Raw genomic sequence first — 16,600 nt, 5'->3', positions numbered from 1 at the left:
TTAAAGCGGGCTAACTCTTTTCGAACACCAACAACAGAGGCAACCAGAATTAGGAAACAAAAATAGCTGCATTTTTAATTAAATTTAGAGGGTATGATTGAATTTTATGATCATCGAACATTCGATGAACAACGCAGGTTGGGAACATCCAGGGAAGACTCTATTGGAATAAGACGAAACAGGCATGCATTCCCATATAATGTTTTAAGACTTTTACCATTTTTTGTATTTTGAACCATAGTTGTCATTGTTATTTCAAAACTCGTTCCTGCTTATCGCACGATAGTACCGATATACCCTGTGCATCGATATGTAGAATCCAAAGTCGTGTGAAACAACAGAAAAGTAGTGTCGAACTGCTGGGAAATATTAAAATTAGTTCCGTCGATGATAATGTGCCACAAAAAATCTCATTTCATAGTTTCGCTAGTCAAAAAATATATCATCGAATAATATATTATCAAAATAATAGTTATATCGATTCATCGATATATCAATGCCCCATTAGAACCAATAACAACATTTTTAGAGGCAGCATTTGGCTTTTTTAGTTTATAGTAGTTAATGGTGAAAATTCTCGTCTAGTTTAACTCCGAAAATTAAAGAGACTGCCCCCACAACCCAGAAGTCTGCACATAGCGAGTTATAGGGACGTGCGTTTTCCATTAAAATATATAACGCGAAAGTCCAAGTGGAAACAGAAACAACCAATTTCCCCGTATGATTTTCGATTCTCGTAACAAAACGGAATTTCTTATTGGTGTGGGTGACGCAGTGTATGAGTGTGTGTGGTGTGTGGTGCGTGAAAAAGCAAGGCGAGAGGCGCGTGCATTACAATAATTGCACAAACAACAACAAATCAACTAAATAGAGTGAGGGGGGGTGGCCGTGGCTTTCTTCGTCGTCGTCGTGGAAGTGGAAGGGAGAGCAGCAGGAACAACAAAACGCCGAGATTTGTTCCGTTCACCCCCCAAATCAGCCTCCCCCGCGCCTTACCCACTAACTGTTGTTGTTTGTGTGGCAGGGGTGTTGTTGGAGCATTGAATATTTCCGCGTTCACAATAGGAAACCAAGAATACGGTTATACTATGAACAAGTGGAAAGACTAGACAAACAACAGGAATAAAAATCGAATAGCTGTAAGCGAGGCCGCGGCCAGAACCAATCGAAGAACTGGCCTGGCCAGGACGCACGCACACACACACACCTTACACTCACACATAAATACCGACGCCGGCAGAAATGGATGTCCTGGAACTGTTGCGTTCGAGTGGCTCAAATATGTACAACATATTCTTATCGGATCCCTGGTGCCACTACGTCTCCACACAACTCACAGAAACGGTAAGTAAGTGCTCTCTCTCTCTCTGTCTTTCTTCTTTGTTTGGCCCCTCCACTCCAAATGGAGTGTATGTGTGCTGAAGAAATACACATATGGATATGGATAGTTGAATAGGGGAATTGCAGAGGGGGCTGAGTAAACGATCGCGCGCGCAATATTAAGCAGCTGCAGCTGGTTCGTGTCTGGGCTTATGATAAGCATACACAAAGATGGCAAAATCGAGAGAGAACGCTCTCTCTCTATCTGTGAAAGAACAGTAAACATGTGTGGGTGCATTTTGATCTTGCTTCCTGTTTCTTCTATTTCCCCTCTCTTTTCAAGGCACTTCCCTGTTCAGCTGGCTCTTTTCACGATTGGAATAGGGGTTTTAGCTGCTCGACTTACATAAAGCCCTGAATATGATAGCCAGAACCCGCAATGATTATGATAATGATAATACCAATCTGACCCCGAAGACGTCGTCGTCTCGCTGATTACGTCTCAATGGTGGTGGTGGTGCTGGTGCGGGTTCGGATGTGGTGTACACATGTGTGTGTGTAGAGTTTTGCCTTTTGCCTAATCAGAAGCACGTGCAGTGGGGCGGGGGCGCGCGGCAGCAGCCAAATCAGTTTTCAATAGTTCAATTAACCCCTTGGGGCCGAATCAATTTAGTCGCCTCGTGACCATAAAGCTAGCCATGGGGCGGTGCTAGATGTGGGAAAAGTCAGCGGTAACTCTTGTTGCCATGCCAGCCAATCAATCTAATCCAATCGAATCCAATCCAAACTAATGCGACTTTCCATTCAGTTCTGGTAAATGCAGTCTAACAAAGCAGACGGCCCGCCGGCCCCATTAGATCTGCATGCGATACCATCAGTTAAATATTTCATTGGGAATTCCAGCAGTCCAGCTCGATCCAAATGCAATCTAATCCAATTCCAATAGTCCCATTTGCGATCGCAAGTCCAGCGCCAATCGAATGCCATCCACAACTTTCCAACGCGAGACTCATCCACTCCAATTGCAGTAATCCAATGGGATACTCAATCCAGTTCCCCCCCCGTATTGCAATCTTAAACATTCCAGCAAGAATATTCCAATTGGAATAGACAAGAAACCTGCTGTGCTGTCGGAATAAGCTTTAAGATTAAACAAACAAAAAAAAAAAAACAGTCGCCAGCAGTCATACTCCACGCCATGAAATAATTACAGCAACGGCTACTATTACCGTTTAATCAAACATGCTCTCTCGTATTTCATATGAATAAATCATGCATATGTACATAGTATAGTACATAGCGTACTATTTACTTGATGTATAAAAAATGCGGAAACGGTAGACAGTAAAAAGAAAAAGAGAGCAAAGCAGAAAGCAACCAAAACAAGTGTCAGCAGGCCAGCCAGCAGGCAGGCGACGCTACGTTCAATGTCAAAAATTCAATTACAATCAAAGCAACAAGAAATAAAACCAGACAACAGAGAACAGACAAAAGACAACAACAATTGCGGCGGCACACAAACGAAAAGAGCAAGAAAAATAGAAACTTAGAGCAAATTCAAGCAGTAAAAAGGTAGCGCAGGAGCTCTCTCTCCACTCTTCTCTCTCTCTCTTTCCTTCTATTGTGCCTAGTGAAACTATACAAGGTGGTGTATTCCCTCTCTCTTTCGGGACTTGTTCATCACTCACACACACACACCATGTAATCGCAGCGAAGTTTTCTGTTGTACGAGCAGAAAAAAGGCCCGAAAAGAGAGCGTGTTGCGGGAATGGGGAATACACCACCTTACATAGTTACACCATTATTGTTCCCACCTATTGCCAAGCGGCTATTACAACAAAGTAGGAGAATTCACTCTGGGCATGCATCACCTTATATTTATAGACCCCCCTTGGACCCACAGATGACAAGCTAAAACAGAAAACAGCTGTGCAGTTTCTTGGCTCCTTGGTTCCTAGTTCTGAATCGGAACTAGTTCGTAGACGTGACACCGACAACTCGCTTTAAACTCGCCGCAAAAGCCCGAAAGTTTTCGAAACACAAATAAAAAAGAAACAACTGTCAATATACAATTGCTACTCCCCTGCTGCACTGATTCATATTTGATAAAATACAAGCAATTATCGTGAATCGTAAAAGCTCGCAGAGCAGAGCGCTGAAAATAAAAAATTCAATAAGGAAGAAATAAATACCTTCTGGTATTGGTTTGGTTTGAAATGGAATGGAATACCAGCATTGGATTCATGAAATCCCATCTTTGGATTATTTCGGAACAGGTATCTTTTCCGACTGCCGATTACAAGAGCTACAAGCTAAAAGACTCCCGCGGGAGTCCTTTCCCACACGAATAATTTAATGCAAATTGATTTAGAATCCCCCCATCTGATTGCAGTATCCTTTTTCTGTTCCTTATTTTTATTACAGATGTACCTGTACTGCGCCCTAGGCATGCTCAGCCTGCTGTTCATCGCCTGGTTCGTGTATTTCAAGCGTCTGGCACGATTGCGAACTGCGCCACGAGATCGCCCGCTCGCTGAGCGTGGTCACCCTGTCGCCGGGCGGGGATCTGCGCGGACCACGCTTTCGCAAGCGCGACAAGATGCTCTTCTACGGCAGACGCATGCTGCGCAAGATGAAGAACGTCAGCGGCCAGATGTACAGCAGCGGCAAGGGCTACAAGCGACGAGCGGTGATGCGTTTCGCCCGCCGCATCCTTCAGTTGCGTCGCGACAACATGCCGCTGGAGGTACGCACCGTTGAGCCGCCGGCGGAGTATCTGGAGGAAACTATGGAGGGCAGCGATCGAGTGCCCCCCGACGCCCTCTATATGCTTCAGAGCATCCGCATCTTTGGGCACTTCGAGAAGCCCATCTTCCTGCGTTTGTGCAAGCACACCCATCTGCTGGAGCTGATGGCCGGCGACTATCTGTTCAAGATCACCGACCCGGACGACAGCGTCTACATCGTCCAGTCGGGCATGATCAATGTGTACATCATGAATGCGGACGGTAGCACGCTCTCCCTCAAGACGGTCCGCAAGGGCGAGTCGGTGACATCGCTGCTCAGCTTCGTCGATGTGCTGTCCGGCAATCCCAGCTACTACAAGACGGTCACGGCCAAGGCAATGGAACAATCGGTGGTCATTCGACTGCCCATGGCGGTAAGACAGTGAATCATACCCGCCCCCATACACCATGCCCCAATAACCGTATACCCCTCCACTCGCTTTGCAGGCCTTCCAGGAGGTGTTCCATGACAGTCCGGATGTGATGATCCGTGTGATTCAGGTGATTATGATACGACTGCAGCGCGTTCTGTTTACGGCACTGCGCAACTACCTCGGCCTCAATGCGGAGCTCGTCCAGAACCACATGCGCTTCAAGGGCAGCAGCAGTCAGGCGCCCACCGGCTGCTGTTCGCAAACATCGCGACAGGCCACCGCCGGCGCATCAGCGTCGGCAACGGCAGCGGCCGCATCAGTCGTCGGTACAGCCATTAATACGGCGGTGCCAAGGCCAAGCAGCTCCCTGTCGCGTCACTCACAGGACGAGCAGCACACGCTCTCCGATCCGAATCCGGGCATACCAAACCTGGAGCTGGCCAGCGACACTGTGAACACACTGTTCGGCGATGTGAATGGCGGCGGCTTTAGGCTGAATAGCGAACGGTTGTACCATCAGCGGGAATCGGACGGTAATCTGGCCAATCGTCACGGCTCCACGGCGCACCTGGACAACCCCGAGGTGGGCCCAGTGCCGTCCATAGACATGCGCCTGGTCAAATCGTCGGCGGTGGAGAGTCTGCGCAAGGAGCTTGGCCTGCCCGAGCAGGATGCCCACATCATAGATCCGTTTGTGGAGGTGCGTGAAATGGAAGCGAATGTGACCCTCATCACCGAGGGCAATGCGGACGATGTGTGCGTGTGGTATGTGATGACCGGCACACTGTCCGTCTACCAGGCCAATGCGGATGCCACGCGCGTCAAGCAGGACAAAACGGACATGCTCATCCACTATGTGCATCCCGGGGAGATAGTCGGCGGCCTGGCCATGCTCACGGGGGAGGCCAGTGCGTATACGATTCGTTCGCGGAATAACAGTCGCGTGGCATTCATCAGACGTGCCGCCATATACCAGTAAGACACGATACATCCTCTCTGCTATCACATCCAGCTTGTTCACACGTCCCGTCCAAACTTCTTGCAGGATCATGCGACTGCGTCCGCGCATTGTGCTGGACCTGGGCAATGGGGTGGTGCGGCGTCTGTCGCCGCTGGTACGCCAATGTGACTATGCCCTGGACTGGATATTTCTGGAGTCCGGCCGAGCCTTGTACCGACAGGACGAGAGCAGCGACAGCACCTATATCGTGCTCAGCGGCCGCATGCGCTCTGTGATCACACATCCCGGCGGCAAGAAGGAGATCGCCGGCGAGTACGGCAAGGGCGATCTTGTGGGCATCGTTGAGATGATCACTGAGACGTCGCGCACCACCACAGTGATGGCGGTGCGCGACTCGGAACTGGCCAAGTTGCCGGAAGGTCTCTTCAATGCCATCAAGCTGCGCTACCCGATTGTGGTTACCAAGCTGATCAGCTTCCTTAGCCATCGCTTTCTCGGCTCGATGCAGGCGCGTCCCACTGGGGCACCGGGGGCGCCCGTCGAGGCCAATCCCGTCACGCACAAATACTCTACGGTGGCCCTGGTGCCCATCACAGACGATGTGCCGCTCACACCATTCACCTACGAGCTCTACCACTCGCTCTGTGCCATCGGTGGGTCATCATTTTGTGCTCTCTCTATTGATCCATGTGCTTTCTATCACTCTCTCTCTCGTGTGGCAGGTCCTGTCCTGCGTCTGACCTCGGACTTGGCGCGCAAGCAGCTCGGCTCGAACATATTTGAGGCTGCGAACGAGTACCGGCTGACCTCGTGGCTGGCACAGCAGGAGGACCGCAACATAATTACACTCTATCAGTGTGATAATGCGCTGAGTCCCTGGACGCAGCGTTGCATGCGACAAGCGGATGTCGTACTGATTGTGGGCCTGGGCGATCACACGCATGCGGTGGGTAAATTTGAGCGCGAGATCGATCGCCTGGCGCTGCGCACCCAGAAGGAACTGGTCCTTCTCTACTCGGAGACGACGTCCTCCAAGCCGGCCAACACGCTAAGCTGGCTGAACGCGCGTCCGTGGGTGACCAAGCACCATCATGTGCTGTGTGTGAAGCGCATTTTCACACGCAAAAGCCAATACCGCATTGTGAGTTGGAAGCGCAGATCTATATCGATATAGATATAGATTTAGTATTGGGCTGACCTGCTCCCTCTTCTTCCCACTACTTTCAGAATGATCTCTACAGTCGTGTGCTGCTGTCCGAACCAAATATGCATTCCGATTTCTCGCGCCTGGCCCGCTGGTTGACGGGCAATTCGATTGGTCTGGTATTGGGCGGCGGTGGGGCACGTGGCGCTGCCCATATTGGTATGCTGAAGGCCATCCAGGAGGCGGGCATACCCATCGACATGGTCGGCGGCGTCAGTATTGGTGCGCTAATGGGGGCACTGTGGTGCTCAGAGCGCAACATTACCACGGTCACCCAGAAGGCGCGCGAGTGGTCGAAGGTAATGCACTCCCACACTATTCCCTCCTCCACTCCACACAACTGAATCAACATATGTACATGTGTGCTTTGTGTGTGAATATTGCAGAAAATGACCAAATGGTTCCTACAACTCTTGGATCTAACCTATCCGATCACATCGATGTTCTCCGGCAAGGAGTTCAACAAGACCATCCATGATACCTTCGGCGATGTGAATATCGAGGATCTGTGGATACCCTACTTCACGCTGACGACGGATATCACCGCCAGTTGCCATCGCATCCACACCAACGGTGAGTGGGGCCAGGAACAGAGACAAGCGGAGTGCTCCGTCTCTGTCTCTCATGCTCTCTCGCTCCTTGTTGCTAGTCCTACTTCTACGCTTACTTTTACTTCTCCTTCTGCTTAAATTGCTTTTATTTGTTGCTTGTTTTTTTTTTTTGGTATTCATTTGGCTTTTTGTGCATTTTCTGTGTTGTTGTTTGATTGCTTTTCCTTCTTAGCTGATTGTGCTCTCTCTCTCTCTCTCTCTCTGTCTGTCTCACTCTATCCTATGTAGTCTTAGAGTGCCCAAGGTATACGAATATAAGGTAGGGCCATGCTTACCTTGCCGTATGTTCGTATACCTTTGCTTAGAACTGAAAGAAGTGCCAAAAGTGCCACCCACGCACCCACACACCCACACACCCACACTCTCACAACCAAGCAAACACACACACACACACACGTACTCTGCCTCATTAATGGCCACCCCCTACCGCAAGTTAGAGGCTATCCCCTCCACCCTGCAGCCCCCCCATTCTGTTTGCCATTCTGCGGTGTACCTCGCCATCGTTTGTAGACAGAGGCCAAAGGGCATCCATCATACCATTTTAACATTTGTTATTGTTGTTGTTGTTGTTATTGTTGTTGTTGTAAATGCTGATACTCTTGTTGGTATTTTCTTGTTGTCCGCCATATTCTGTGTGCCTAGGGTGACCAGTTGCAAAAGCTAAGTTTAATGCAAAATTAGCAGCTTCTATTGGTAGTCTGCTGCTCCTTCCTGCCAGTTCCACGCTCCACTCCAAAAATTAGTTCCATTCCATCTACTCATTGCCCCCATATCATCAATACAATTCTAAAAAAAAAAAAAAATCTCTCAACGCTGTTTCTTTCTCTCTCTCCCTCTATTTTTGTTCTCTTCCCACACACTGAAACACTCGACACACGCACACTCATATTAAATTTCATTGCTGGCATGCCGTTAATCAACAACAAACAAAAATACTACCTTCTTTGCCTCCACCAAACAACCAACAACCACCAACCGACCAATCAACAAACCAAACAAACAAACCAACCAAACAATCAACCAATCAATCAAACTGCAGGATCTCTTTGGCGCTATGTACGCTCCTCCATGTCGCTTAGCGGCTACATGCCGCCCCTCTGCGACCCAAAAGATGGGCACCTTCTACTGGATGGCGGCTATGTAAATAACTTGCCAGGTAAATAGCAATTAGTATGCAATTTTAACTCAAAACCAACAAAACAAACAAAAATTCCAAAACTAAACTAAAATAATTGTAAATACATAACGAATCGTTAATCTATTCTTTTTTAAATCTCAATCACAATTTAGAGCGTGCGCAGAGTGTTGGATATACATACATACATACATGTGTACATATGTACCCCCTTGCCCTACCTACCTACCTAAGCTTTGTTCATGTCCACACCCCCCCACCTCTGATATCTGATTTATGTACATCTATGATATGTCCCCCAACCCCGAGCTGATGTTGTTCTTGTGTGTTTTTTTTTTGTTTTTTGTTTTTTTCTTGCAATGTTTTTGGCAGGATTGTGCAGGCAGCCCTTCTATCCCATGACTGTTCTCCTATTCCCTGCGCAGTGTGCTTAATATAACGGTGAATGCGCAGCACCACTGTCTGTCCCTGTCACTCTCATAACACAACATACGAATACAAACACACCTCACCTACACCCACACAGACACACACACCCACACTGAAATGCAGAGCTGAGTGCGCACAAAAGTTCTTTCTATTTTCTCTTACTTCTGTTTGCGTTGGTTAAATATGTACAAAAACAAAACAAAAAACAAGTTTAATTTTGATTTGTGGTATGCGTAAAGAATCTTAGTTTTCAATTAATTCTTGGCGACTCTTTTCATTTGTAGTTAGATCACAAAGTGTGAACATTTTTGTAAATCTGCAACGGCGGCAATTAAATATCCTGTCTATCTTTTTCTCTCTCTCTCTCTTTCTCTTTCAACCCACAAACCCACACACCCATACCGAAACACACACACACAAATGTCACCACCTGCGTCCGTGTCCAACACACAACACAAAACATCCATGCCACCCACCCAATGTGCCTGCCCGCCACTGTATTGTGCGTGTTTGTGTGTGTGTGTGTGTGTCCGGTGTGTCCGTTCATTTGTTCGTTGTACGGCCTGGCCTGTACGGCAGGTCACCTGTGGCGCTATTGTCGCGCCAGTATGTCCATCGCTGGTGTCTTTCCGCCATTCTGTGACTATCGCGACGGTCATCTGCTCCTCGATGGCTGCTACACAAATAATGTGCCAGGTAAACCAGCAAACCATATACATATATGTATGTACGTATGTATGTATGTATGTATGTGTACAACACTCTGCGCCCTCTCCATTGATTCAGATTCAGATCTTATAGATGAGAGTCGTCCAGTGAGCCTGCCTGCCAGTCTCGAGCATCTTGAGTGTACAACCGCTCGAGATTCTCGAATGCCAATGGCTAGGCCTACCATATAACGCTAGTGAATCATTATAAAGACTAACCAATACATTTCCATACCCACACACAACACACAACGCACACACACAACGCACTTGCATTTCTTTTTATTGGCCGTCGCCGCCGCTGCCGCCTCTGTTAGCTGATGTAATGCACAATCTGGGCGCCGCTCACATAATCGCCATCGATGTGGGCTCCCAGGATGATACTGATCTGACCAACTACGGGGACGATCTGAGCGGCTGGTGGCTGCTCTACAAGAAGTGGAATCCGTTTACCTCGCCCGTCAAGGTGCCCGATCTGCCCGACATTCAGTCACGGCTTGCCTACGTCTCGTGCGTGCGACAATTGGAGGTGGGTCCCCCCGCCGGTGCCGGCTTCAAAGCTCTATGTATTTATTTATATATTTATTTGTGTTTTCAGGAGGTTAAGAACTCGGATTACTGTGAATACATTCGGCCGCCCATCGACAAGTACAAGACCCTGGCATTTGGCAGCTTCGACGAGATCCGCGACGTGGGCTATGTGTTCGGCAAGAACTACTTTGAGGCCATGGCCAAGGCGGGTCGATTGGGCAGATTCAATCAGTGGTTCAACAAGGAGCCGCCCAAGCGCAGCAACCACGCCTCGCTCAACGAGTACACCTTCATCGATTTGGCACAGATCGTGTGCCGGCTGCCGGAGACCTATGGCGTGAATGCGCCGGATCTATTCAGCGAAGACGAAGACTGTGATGGCTACATATCGGAGCCAACAACACTGAACACGGTAGGCAGGCAGGCAGGAGGCCGCTCTAAATATATATATATATATATGCAAATAATTCTCTCTCCCTATTCCTATTCTACCCTTCTGATATAGGATATGCGACGCTATCAGGTACCGCGTGCCGGCAACTCGTTGTCATTTTCTGAGACTGAAATGGACATGGACTCGGATGTGGAGATCGATTTGAAAATGGATCGCAAAATGGACAAGTCGACACAGTTCACACCGCCACAGCAGAGCAAAGCGCATATGCTGCGGCGAAAGCATTCAAAGGAGGAGGCCCGACACGAGTGGGAGATAAAGCGCGAGCAGAAACAGGAGTTGGCGCGCGAGCAGGATCTGGAGCGGGAAAAGGAACACAATCAGAAGGGTCGACTGGTCGAGATGGATGGCGATGGCGAGGTGGCGACTGGCGTCACCACACAGACCTCGCTGATATACACAGAGGACGAGGAAGAAATGGACGCGACAAGGATTCAAGCCAATGAAATGGCTGTGGATAGTGCAGACGACGAAGGAAAGGAGCTGGAAAAGAAGAACAAAAGCGAGGCGAATAACGAAACCAAAAACTAGCTATAGAAACAACAAACACACCACAATCAAGGCCATGTTCAATCAGCAATCAGCAAATCGCCTCCACAAGCAGCTGAACACCAACCAACCCAATCAATCTCCAACGAAAAACCAACTATCAAAAAAACAAATCGCTTAGACAAGGAATTCGTTAACATCTAGGTTTTATAGCAACCAAGACATAGGCTTAGCTTAGCGTACGTGTGCACCCCGTCCTTCCGTATCAGAAACAGAACTGCAGTCCCGTGTCCTATCCCAGTCCCAATCCCCATCCCATCACGTCCCTTCCACACACTCCCCCCATGATTAAAGCCATTTCAATGGAGGTGGCACAACAGGTCCACAATCTTTGTATGTACATATAGATATATATATATATATATATATAGAAATATTTTTACTGAGGCAAAGAGCCCGCTTGTTAACCATTGCGCGGAGTGGCGTATGAAGCTGAAGCTGTAGCTGTAGCTGATCCCGATTCGAAAACGAATACGAATCCGGATCCCTGTCAATTCAATACACCGTCACGATATAGAGCCGCACACACACACACACACAAACACACACACAACACACACACTTATTGCCTCTTTATTATTTTTCTATCAACAAAAAATGTATTTGATATTAGGATGTTTGTAAATTGCAAGCGAATAAATTTGAAGAAAAACAAAGTACAATGCCAATGCCATCAACAAGTCGTCGTCTGTTATTTGGGATTGTGTTGCGGCGCCGTCGTTGTTTGCCGTTTCTCGCACCCCCACCCCCCCTCCCTCGATATGGCAGGCCTCATCTTTCAAAGACAAACAAACCACAGCCAAAGGGGGCCCAAGTGCCTGGCTCAGTTGCTGGCTTGACTCAGTTGCTGATTAAGTCTCGCCCCTAGAGCTAGAGTATATCTGAAGCTGGAACCGATTACTGCTGAAGTCTTATAAAAAAAAAGCAAAGGGGGAGATAGAGCCGAGTCCAGTCCAGAAGAGGTAAGTATGGCAGTTCGATCTGAATTTATTTGTGGCCTAAAGAAAGTGCTTGGCGGCGTAAAGGTGCCGCAACAGGTGAAGCGATATGGTGATGCAAATTCACAAGAGTATTTCATCCAGCAGCTCCGCCATGAAGCGCGTATCCAAAACAAGATGCTTCGTCACATGCATCGCAGAGAGTGACTGTGGCTGTGGCTGTGCCTGGGCCTGTGCTTGTGCCAGTGCCTGGGCGCACTTGTGGGGGTGGTGGCAAGTGCGCGACAGGAAATATACGAAGTCATTCGGGTTTGGAGGCTCTGCTTTCGCTCTCCTGCGTGATGATGCTGCCTGTTGGTTCTGTGGCTGTGACTGTGCCTGTGCCTGTGTTTGTGACTTTGTGAATGTTGCTTTTGCTGCTGCTGCTGGTGCTGGTGCTGCTGCAGCAGGTGCTCGCTCGGTTGATGTGAGCGTGTCGTCGTCATCGGCAGAGAGTGCATGGGCAACTGGTGGCCCACGACAAGCAGTTCGAGGGGCGGCATCTCTCCTGTATACCGATTACAGCTATGCTTGAGCTTTCGTGCGCGCGCACGTTTCGGGCCCGATGATGGTGGCTGAGGTGCAGGCGCTCCCATCCTCTCGCGTGCATCGGCAACACCGAATGACGTCAAGCAGGGCCAGTCGTCGGCTTGGCAGTGTCTGTTCTTGTCATTGCAAAGCAGTTCCCCGGAGCGTTTGCCCGTCAGATGCTGCAGCCGTTTGCGGATCCGCTGCCTCTCGACGAGGTTGCGCTGACAAGCCTCCTGCAGGCGCCACATTGTGCTGGGATCCATTCACAAAATATTGTGTGTTATATTTTGCACCCGTTCGAATTTACAAAAGTTTCCAAAGTTGCCAGAAATGTATTGTTTAATTCCGCCGGCACTATATCGTTATCGACACACATAGTTATCGTCGTACCCAAACGTTACATTAACGTTATATCAAATTGACAGTTCCAGATATATCTGACATTTAAAATTACCTGGAAGTGTGCAAGTGCCACAATCGTGCCACTTGCAGATGACGCCGTAGAGCGCAGGAGTCGAGCGGAGTATCAGAGAAACCTTGAAAAAATCTTCAGCCCCCCAAAACCACCCCACCCCACACGACCCGCCACCCCTTTCCTACACCAGCACGCTGAAAGTACACAAAAGTGCAAGCGGAGCCACCAGTTTTGTGGTGTGATCAAGTCGGTGGCGTGATAATCCCCAACTGTGCGCATTTTAAGGATTACAATTGGTTTCTTGCACTCGCAAAATATGTCCAAAAAAAACGTTAGAGGCAAAATTATTGGCTCCCGTTTTTTGAGGCACCATCCAGGTAATCCTTTTACGTCTTTTCGCACAAATTTGAAGACAACCTCACACACACACGCATACGCGCACGCACGCACGAACGCAGGCACGCAGCCACACGCAATCGCACACACACACACACATATACGTACATACGTGTGTGCAAAAAATGTGAAATAAAAAAGTATTTTAATTTTTTCTTATTGAATTTCATACGTGGCAGATCTTGATCTGGACCCGCAACTGGCCATCATAATACCCGGATCGACCCACGAGATGAACTCGCTGATCCGCTGCCAGCACATGCACAAGCTCATGCACACAATGAACAACCTGACAAACGCCAAGCTGAGGTATGTCCCGAATCTGAATCGATTTGCGGTGCCGCACGGCTCCGAGCGTCTGGTGCTGATCAAGCTGTCCGCGCAGCATCATCCCCACAATCCCGATGCCGCCAAATTGATGAAGGAGGAGGATGCTTGCATCTGCTTTGAGCTGCCGGTGGATCGCTTTCCGGTGCACGCGCCCATCGGCAGGATAATGTTCCTGTCGCCGAAGCTACTGCCGAAGGGCATCAGTGTGGGCGGTGTTTTCGGACCCGGTGTACTGCCGCACAAGTTCTATCCCATCGGTATGCTGTCGTCGCAGCATAAGGGACCGACACCCCCGCTGTTTGTCGGCCGTCGCGTGCTCAAGGAGATAATGCGGGGTCTGGCAACGGAGCTCATCACGCCGCTCTCCGCCACCATTGGCAAGTCGTCGGCTGAGGCGCAGCTGCGCCTATCCAGCTGCAACGTGGCGTTGGGCTTTGTTGGGGCCGATCCAAACACAATAACCATCATGAAGAGATATCTCGACAATCCGCTACCGACGCAGTACAACATTTACGTCCCGGACCTGACCAACATGAGGGTGGTAATGGCCACTGAAGCTGATGCCCTGATGCCATATGCCATGACGGTGATCTCGACGGTGGTTCAGCCACACGTCCCGTCGGTATCCATGGCCACCATGAACTCTCCAGGCCCCAAATTCAAGTTGCCCGAGGAGCTCTTTCCGCCAAAAATCATCGCCAGAGAGCCTGTGTTTCTGCCCACCCGTTTTCTGCCCAAGAACTTCGAGGTCGGCTGTGTGTTTGCACCTGGCGCACTACCATACACTTGGTTCCACGGGCTACTGGTGCCCGATAAGGCACCGCTTCAGCACAGCCCCATGATGTCGCCGCCCCTGTTCTTCGGACGCTGGAAGGCCAAGCAGCAAAAGCTCAGCGGCGGTGGGAATTTGCCGCCACGTCAATCGGTTCCATTGCTCTCGAATCTACTAGCATCGAAGCTTTCGGTCTCGAATCTACCAGCATCGACATTTTCGGCCTCATACACTTCGGTCACGAATCCTTTCGCCTCGAAGCCTTCGATCTCGAATCCTTCGGCCTCGAGCCTTCGATTCCGACTCCTCGGTTTCGCAGCCTTCGATTCCGACTCCTTCGGTCTCGAGCCTTCGATTTCGAATCCTTTGGCCTCGAAGCCTTCGACTCGAATGCTTCGGCCTCGCAGCCTTCGATTCCGACTCCTTGGTTTCGCAGCCTTCGATTTCGAATCCTTCTCGCAGCCTTCGATTTCGAATCCTTCGGTCTAATCCACGGTATCGAATCCTTCGGTTTCGCAGCCTTCGATTCCGACTCCTTCGGTCTCGCAGCCTTCGATTTCGAATCCTTCGGTCTCGAAGACTTCGATCTCGATTCCATCAGTCTCGCAGCCTTGGTACCAAGCCTTTAGTCGAGCCTTCGATCTCGAATCCTTTGGCCTCGAAGCCCTCGATCTCGAAGCCTTCGATCTCGAATCCATCAGTCTCGAATCCATCGATGTGGAATCCTTCGCCCTTGAATCCTCCGGTCACGCATCCTTCAGTCTGGGATATATCAGTTTCAATGCCTCCGAGCAGCGGCGCCACAGAGAAGGAGTTGATGAGTCTAATCTTCAGTTTGTATGGCAGCGAGAAGGAAATTGAGGTGGGTGCGAAGGCGTGGCGCCGCCTGACACTGGAACTATTGCGTCGAGGAACTGTGTCGGCTGGCCTCAATGTGGACCTGGCCGTCGATCAGTATCGTGCCATGATGCGCAAACGTGCGGCCATACGCGATGGGCAGGCGCCACCATTGCAGATCCGCCAAGGCCCCCAGCCACGGATGAATATGGCAGTGCGCAAGAGGCGGCTCAACCGTCGTCCCTGCTCCCATTGTGGAGAAGAGCACCAGTAATCTCTCAAATAATCGTCGATATCAAGAATACGAATTTCTTTCATTTATACTTTTTTTTCATATTTATTTTGTATTTTTTGTTGTTTTTTTTTTTCTAAAGTTTTTTTGTTTGTTTGAATTGATTCCATGGTTTTCGGTTTGTTTTGCTAATTCAGAATCAGAATGGATACATATTTCGAGTTGCGTGTGCTTCTTGCGTGCGTTTATGTGCCATCGCGCGTGCGAATCTCGTGGATTATCCGTCAAGATTATTACAGGCCCAAACCGAACCGAAAAGTCTGGATTTACGTAACTACTAAAAAAAAAAAAAAAAAAAAACCTTGTGATTTTATATTATATATATAGTAGTATGTATATATATATGTATATGTATATATATATATGTATATATGTATTATGTGTATACAGAAATATGCATCTATGCATCACTCCGGTTCCGCCCCCTTTGTCACATTTACAAAATGATCCTCCGCTTAGTTGTATTTACAATGCGCAACAGACCCAGGAGTACAAATTTTTTCGGAGCAGAGAGAACAATAAAAAAAACAAAAAAAAAACCAGCAAATATAACACGATAAATGAATCAACCTTTGAGTGGTGGGGGGCGGGGGGCTATAGGGATTGGGCTGTCTCCGAAATTCGGTTGGATTAATTGGCACTGATTGAAACGAGGCAGCAGAGTCCCAAGTGCAGCCACAGTGAAAGTAAGTAAATGCATATATTGAGTTTAGATTACAAAAAATTTAATTGATTTGCCGATATAATTTTACACATACACATTTTGTGCCGCTGTTTGCTGCTGCATCGTTTGGCCCCCAGTGCCTAACGAAATGATAAAGGAAATAAATGGTTTGGAGAGCGTGGAACGATCCGATTCCCTTTACAGCATGGAATTACAATAATGGATTTATAGTACATTTTCTTGTATATTAAACAAACAATATCAATTTGCAGCCATAGCAGCCAGCGCGTTATAATTACTAATAAACAATATCAATTTGCAAATT

General features: G+C 48.6%; 3 protein-coding genes across 3 annotated transcripts; 2 read left to right on the top strand and 1 right to left on the bottom strand.

Annotated features, from left to right (window-relative positions):
* Positions 1 to 511: 511 nt before the first annotated feature.
* On the top strand, positions 512 to 11,470 carry LOC111075026 (neuropathy target esterase sws). Its single transcript, XM_022368085.2, is given in 12 exon segments — positions 512 to 1,344; positions 3,745 to 3,828; positions 3,830 to 4,480; positions 4,554 to 5,455; positions 5,526 to 6,094; positions 6,164 to 6,582; positions 6,669 to 6,944; positions 7,032 to 7,218; positions 9,400 to 9,516; positions 9,845 to 10,056; positions 10,126 to 10,470; positions 10,564 to 11,470. Coding segments are annotated over 12 exon segments (4,344 nt in total). The 5' UTR covers positions 512 to 1,242; the 3' UTR covers positions 11,044 to 11,470.
* Positions 11,471 to 12,184: 714 nt separating this feature from the next.
* Positions 12,185 to 12,969, bottom strand: LOC111075031 (lateral signaling target protein 2 homolog). The gene has a single exon (XM_022368092.2). The coding sequence runs from the start codon at positions 12,830 to 12,832 to the stop codon at positions 12,185 to 12,187; it is 648 nt and encodes a 215-aa protein (XP_022223784.2). The 5' UTR covers positions 12,833 to 12,969.
* On the top strand, positions 12,716 to 14,971 carry LOC111075029 (DM7 family protein GG17591). The gene is made up of 2 exons (XM_022368090.2): positions 12,716 to 13,361; positions 13,560 to 14,971. The coding sequence occupies exons 1-2, from the start codon at positions 13,301 to 13,303 to the stop codon at positions 14,969 to 14,971; spliced, it is 1,473 nt and encodes a 490-aa protein (XP_022223782.2). The 5' UTR covers positions 12,716 to 13,300.
* The last annotated feature ends 1,629 nt before the right edge of the window (positions 14,972 to 16,600 follow it).

Source organism: Drosophila obscura, unplaced genomic scaffold (assembly GCF_018151105.1).
Source record: "Drosophila obscura isolate BZ-5 IFL unplaced genomic scaffold, ASM1815110v1 contig_18, whole genome shotgun sequence".
Taxonomy (NCBI): domain Eukaryota; kingdom Metazoa; phylum Arthropoda; class Insecta; order Diptera; family Drosophilidae; genus Drosophila; species Drosophila obscura.
The sequence above is the reverse complement of the archived record's forward strand: the minus strand, read 5'-3'. Positions and strand labels throughout refer to the sequence as shown.

Excerpts from the sequence above, each read along its gene's own strand:
- LOC111075031 (XM_022368092.2), bottom strand. The coding sequence starts at position 12,832 with ATGGATCCCAGCACAATGTGGCGCCTGCAGGAGGCTTGTCAGCGCAAC.
- LOC111075029 (XM_022368090.2), top strand. The coding sequence starts at position 13,301 with ATGTCCAAAAAAAACGTTAGAGGCAAAATTATTGGCTCCCGTTTTTTG. Across the intron at positions 13,362-13,559 it reads TTTTTTGAGGCACCATCCAG|ATCTTGATCTGGACCCGCAA; the intron begins GTAATCCTTTTA and ends CATACGTGGCAG.